This window comes from Hemitrygon akajei, unplaced genomic scaffold, assembly GCF_048418815.1.
Source record: "Hemitrygon akajei unplaced genomic scaffold, sHemAka1.3 Scf000169, whole genome shotgun sequence".
Lineage (NCBI taxonomy): Eukaryota > Metazoa > Chordata > Chondrichthyes > Myliobatiformes > Dasyatidae > Hemitrygon > Hemitrygon akajei.
This window is the reverse complement of record NW_027332055.1, coordinates 829,436-835,411: the sequence shown is the minus strand read 5'-3', so window position 1 is coordinate 835,411 and position 5,976 is coordinate 829,436. Positions and strand designations below refer to the sequence as shown.

The 5,976-nt window shown below is 52.0% G+C and overlaps 1 protein-coding gene across 1 annotated transcript in view; it reads left to right on the top strand.

Moving 5' to 3' along the window:
- LOC140724172 (NACHT, LRR and PYD domains-containing protein 3-like) overlaps nt 1-5,260 on the top strand; it is a 61,068-nt gene extending 55,808 nt beyond the window's left edge. Inside the window, exons 7-10 of the mRNA XM_073038658.1 lie at nt 4,245-4,331; nt 4,487-4,657; nt 4,813-4,980; nt 5,138-5,260. Coding sequence (XP_072894759.1) covers nt 4,245-4,331; nt 4,487-4,657; nt 4,813-4,980; nt 5,138-5,228 — 517 coding nt within the window. The 3' untranslated portion in view covers nt 5,229-5,260. The remainder of the gene's footprint in view (nt 1-4,244; nt 4,332-4,486; nt 4,658-4,812; nt 4,981-5,137) is intronic.
- Nucleotides 5,261-5,976: the final 716 nt, after the last annotated feature.

Sequence of the window (5,976 nt, the reverse complement as noted above, 5' to 3'; positions counted from 1 at the left end):
GCTGGCTCGGCCCAATCCTATCACTGCTATCTAGATATGCCACTATTTCATCCTTAATAATGGACTCTAGCATCTTCCCCACCACTGATGTCAGGCTGACAGGTCGATAGTTCTCTGTTTTCTCCCTCCCTCCTTAATTAAAAAATGGGATAACATTAGCCATTCTCCAATCCTCAGGAACTGATCCTGAATCTAAGGAACATTGGAAAATGATTACCAATGCATCCGCAATTTCCAGGGCCACCTCCTTTAGTACCCTAGGATGCAGACCATCTGGACCTGGGGATTTGTCAGCCTTCAGTCCCATCAGTCTACTCATCACCGTTTCCTTCCTAATGTCAATCTGTTTCATTTCCTCTGTTACCCTATGTCCTTGGCCCATCCATACATCTGGGAGATTGCTTGTGTCTTCCTTAGTGAAAACAGATCTAAAGTACTCATTAAATTTTTCTGCCATTTCTCTGTTTCCCATAACAATTTCACCCAATTCATTCTTCAAGGGCCCAACATTGTTCTTAACTATCTTCTTTCTCTTCACATACCTAAAAAAGCTCATGCTATCTTCCTTTATATTCCTGGCTAGCTTGCATTCGTACCTCATTTTTTCTCCCCGTATTGCCTTTTTAGTTAAGTTCTGTTGTTCCTTAAAAACTTTCCAATCATCCGTCCTTCCTCCCACTCACCTCAGCTCTGTCATACTTCCTTTTTTTAATGCTATGCAATCTCTAACTTCCTTTGTCAACCACTGTGGCCCCTTTCCCCTCTTTGAATCCTTCCTTCTCTGGGGATGAACTGATTTTGCACCTTGTGCGTTATTCCCAAGAATACCTGCCATTGCTGTTCCACTGTCTTTTCTGCTAGGCTATCCGTCCAGTCAACTTTGGCCAGCTCCTCCCTCATGGCTCCATAGATTCCCCTGTTCATCTGCAACACTGACACCTCCGAGCTGCCCTTATCCTTCTCAAACTGTAGATAAAAACATATCATGTTATGGACACTACCTCCTAATGGCTCCTTTGCTTCTAGATCACTTATCAAACCCTGTTCATTACACAAGACTAAATCCAGAATAGCCTTGTCCCTGGTCGGCTCTCGTACAAGCTGTTCCAAGAATTCATCCCGTAGGCACTCTACAAACCCCCTATCCTGAGGTCCAGCACCAAACTGTTTCTCCCAGTTCACCTGTATGTTGAAATTACCCATCCCCCTTCCTCCTGTGGGATCTCTTTTTCACCATCCATTTCCTCCTGTGGGATCTCAGCTTCCCATTCCCTTCCTCCTGTCGGATCTCTCTTCCCCATCCCCTTCCTCCTGAGGGATCTCTCTTCCCCATCCCCCCTCCTTCTATGGGATCTCTCTTCCTCATCCCCTTCCTCCTGTGAGATATCTCTTCCCCATCCCCCTCCTTTTGTGGGATCTCTCTTCCCCATCTCCCTTCCTCCTGTGGGATCTCTCTTCCGGATCCCCTTCCTCCTGTGGTATCTCTTTCCCATCCCCCTACCTCCTGTGGGATCTCTCTTCCCCATCCCCCTTCCTCCTGTGGTATCTCTTTTTCCCATCACCCTACCTCCTGTTGGATCTCTCTTCCTGATTCTGCTTCCTATTGTGGGATCTCTCTTCCCCATCCAATTCCTCCTGCCGGAAATTTCTTCCCCATCCCCTTCCTCCTGTGGGATCTCTCTTCCCCATCCCCCTTCCTCCAGAGAGATCACTGTTCCCCAACGTCCTTCCTTCTGTGGGATATCTCTTCCCCATCCGCCTTCCTCCTGTGGGTTCTCTCTTCCACATCCCCTTCCTCCTGTGGGATCTCCCTGCCCCATCCGACTTCCCCCTGTGGGGTCTCTCCGTCCCATTGCCCTTCCTCCCGTAGGATCTCTTTCCTAACCCCCGCCCTCCTGTAGGATGTTTCTTCCCCATTCTCCTTCCTCCTGTCGGATCTCTCTTCCCCATCCCCTTCCTCCTGTGGGATCTCTCTTCCCCATCCACCTCTTCTTGTGGGATCTCTCTACCCCATCGCCCTTCCTCATGTGGGATCTCTCTTCCCTATCCCCCTTTCCTCCGGAGGGATCTCATTTTCCCCATCCATTTCCACCTGTGGGATCTCTCTTCCCCATCTCCTTCTTCCTGTGGGATCTCTCTTCCCCATCCCCCTTCCTCCTGTGGCATCTCTCTTCCCCATCATCCTTCATCCTGTGGGATCTCTCTTCCCCATCATCCTTCATCCTGTGGGATCTCTCTTCCCTATCCCCCTTTCCTCCTGTGGGATCTCTCTTCCCCATCTCCTTCTTCCTGTGGGATCTCTCTTCCCCATCCCCCTTCCTCCTGTGGCATCTCTCTTCCCCATCATCCTTCATCCTGTGGGATCTCACTTCCCCATCATCCTTCATCCTGTGGGATCTCTCTTCCCTATCCCCCTTTCCTCCTGTGGGATCTCTCTTCCCTATCCCCCTTTCCTCCGGAGGGATCTCTTTTTCCCCATCCATTTCCACCTGTGGGATCTCTCTTCCACATCCCCCTTCCTACTGTGGGATCTCTCTTCCCCATCACCTTTCCACCTGTGGGATCTCTACCCCATCCCTCTTCCTCCTGTGGGATCTCACTTACCCATCCCCCTTCCTCCTGTGGGATCTCTCGTCCCCATCCCCCATCCTCCTGTGGGATCTCTCTTCCCCATCCCCCTACCTCCTGTTGGACCTCTCTTCCTGATTCTGCTTCCTACTGTGGGATCACTCTTCCCCATCCACTTCCTCCTGCTGGAAATTTCTTTCCCATCCCCCTTTCTCCGGAGGGATCTCTCATTGCCTTCCCCTTCTCCCGTGGGATCTCTCCTGCTGATTCCGTTTCCGACTGTGGGATCTTTCTTCCCAATCTCTTTCACCCTGTGGGATCTCTTCCCCATCCTCCTTCCTCCTGTGGGATCTCTTCCCCATCCTCCTGTTGGATCTCTCTTCCCCATCTCCTTCCTCCTATGGGACCTCTTCCCCATTCCCCTTCCTCCTGTGGGATCGCTCTTCCCCATCCACCTTCCTCCTGTGGGATCTCTCCTTCCCATTCCCTTTCCTCCCATAGGATCTCTCTTTCCTAACCCCTTCCACCTGTGGGAACTCTCTTCCCCATCCCCCCAACTCCTGCGGCATCTCCTTTCCTCATCCCTTCCTTCCTTTGGGATCACTTTTCCCCATCCCCCTTCCTCCTGTGGGATCTCTTTTTCCCCATCCATTTCCCCATCCATCTCTCTTCCCCTTTCCTCTTCCTCCTGTGGGATTTCTTCCCCATCCTCCTTCCTCCTGTGGGATCTCTCTTCCCCATCCCTGTCCTCCTGTTGGATCTCTCTTCCCCATCTCCTTCCTCCTATGGGACCTCTTCCCCATCCCCTTCTTCCTGTGGGATCTCCCTTCCCCATCCCACTTCTACCTGCCGGATCTCATTTCCTCATCCCCTCCCTCCTGTGTGATATCTCTTCCCCATCCCTTTCTTCCTGTGGGATATCTCCTCCCCATCCCCTTCCTCCTGTAGATCTCTTTTCCCAATCTCCTTTCTCCTGTGGGATCTCTTTTCCTGATTCAGCTTCCTACTGCGGGATCTCTCTTCCCCACCCACTTCCTCCTCTAGGATCTCTCTTCCCCTTTCCTCTTCCTCCTGTGGGATATCTCTTTCCCATCCTCTTCCTCCTGTGGGATCTCTCATCCCCATCCCCCTTCCTCCTGTGGGATCTCTCATCCTCATCCCTCTTTCTCCTGTGGGATCTCTCTTCCCCGTCCCCCGGTGGGATCTCTCCTTCCCCATCCCCCCATAACTGTGGTATCTCTTTTCCCCATCCCACTTCCTCCTGTGGGATCTCGTTTCCCCATCCCTTTCCTCTTGTGTCTTTCCATCCGTTCCCTCAGGTGGGGTCTCTTCCTCCATTTCCCATCGACATTTCCCGATTCACAAAGCTTCCTCACTGTGGGGCTATATCACCCCCATCCCTGCCCCTTCTGACACTCTGTGGTCAGTAACACTTTTCTAGCCAACGGAGAACGAGACAGGATATGTGGAGTTCACAGGGTCACAGCAACAGACTAAATGACTGAAATTGGGTGAATACCCTGGAGCTGGGCAGTGAGGGACATTGACAGTGATGGGAATTCCGATCAGTGATTTACGGAAGGGTTTAATGTTTCCTGAAATATCCGCTTGAGAGAATTACCCTCAGACCCACGGTTTGTATCACTTTGTTCATCAATTTGTCTGTTTGTGTTTAGACTCGGGGAGAATGACCTGGGAGATTCAGGAGTGAAACTGGTGTCTGCGGCTCTGAGGAACCCGGAGTGTAAAATACAGAAACTGTGGTAAGTACCAGACTGTGGGAGATTGTGTTTACAGTCACTGGGTGTCTGATACTGAACATCAATTTGATCAGTAATTATGTTACTGATAAACACTGGGGATTTGTACCGTCTCCTGACTCTCTGTGTCCTTCACCCTCACTCTCTCTCATCTCCAGGCTGAACAATGTCGGTCTCACAGATTCTGGGGCCGAGGATCTCGCCTCCGCTCTCAGTACAAACCCATCACTGACGGTGCTGATCCTGAGTGTTAATAAACTGGGAGATTCAGGAGTGAAACTGGTGTTTACGGCTCTGGGGAACCCGGAGTGTAAAATAAAGAAACTGGAGTAAGTACCGGACTGTGGGAAATTGTGTTTACAGTCACTGGGTGTCTGACACTGAACATTAATGTGATCAGTAATTGTGTTACTGATAAACACTGGGGATCTGTACCGTCTCCTGTCTCTCTGTGTCCTTCACCCTCACTCTCTCTCATCTCCAGGTTGTGCGATGTCGGTCTCACAGATTCTGGGGCCGAGGATCTCGTCTCCGCTCTCAGTACAAAACCATCACTGACGGAGCTGGACCTGGGAAGAAACTCTCTGACAGACGGATCTGTCCCCGGTCTCCGCCGCCTCATACTGACCCTCCCGAGTCTGAAGGAGATCTGGTGAGTGTTTCTGTTAATGTTCAATGTGATAAAATGTCAGCGGATCCGCGGGTTTTCTGGTGATATTTGTCTGTGAGTGTTGTTGAAACATTAACCCCTGTTACTGACACTGTTGTGTAATCTGTTTATTTCATCTTCATTCTCTCATCTGTTTCAGGCTGTGGTACAATCAGTTCACTGAGACCGGGGAGAAGGAACTGAGATCTCTGCAGGAAGTCAGACCCGGACTGAGTGTGGGGATCATGTGAACATCTGAATGTGTGAACATCCCCACCCGCCGGATGGAGCCGATTCCCTGCCCTCCCCTTTAACTCCCCCCTCCCCTTTAACTCCCCCCTCCCCTTTAACTGCCCCTCCCTTTTAACTCCCCCCTCCACTTTAACTCTCCCTCCCCTTTAACTGCCCCTCCCTTTTAACTCCCCCCTCCCCTTTAACTCTCCCTCCCCTTTAACTGCCCCTCCCTTTTAACTCCCCCCTCCCCTTTAACTCTCCCTCCCCTTTAACTCTCCCTCCCCTTTAACTCCCCCTCCTCTTTAACTCCTCCCTCCCCTATAACTCCCCATTCCTCTTTAACTCCCCCCACCCCTTTAACTCCCCCTCCCCTTTAACCCCCCCTCCCCTTTAACTCCCCCTCCTCTTTAACTCCTCCCTCCCCTATAACTCCCCATTCCTCTTTAACTCCCCCCACCCCTTTAACTCCCCCTCCCCTTTAACCCCCCCTCCCCTTTAACTCCCCCTCCCCTTTAACTCCCGCCCTTACCTTTAACGGCCGCGCGCCGGGGCTGATTCCCAACGGTTTTAACGGAACTGGCTCCGGTCTCGAGCTCGGTGATGTCGGAAGCGCTCCCGCGGTGACGCATTTCCGCCCGTTGTCCGGCGGCGCCACTTCCGCCGGATGTGCGTGTACGAGACTCTCCCGCGTGACCCCCCCGGGGAATTACCCGGACAGGAGGAGCCCGGGGAGGGGGCCGGGGCTCAGTCTGGGACACCGGTGTC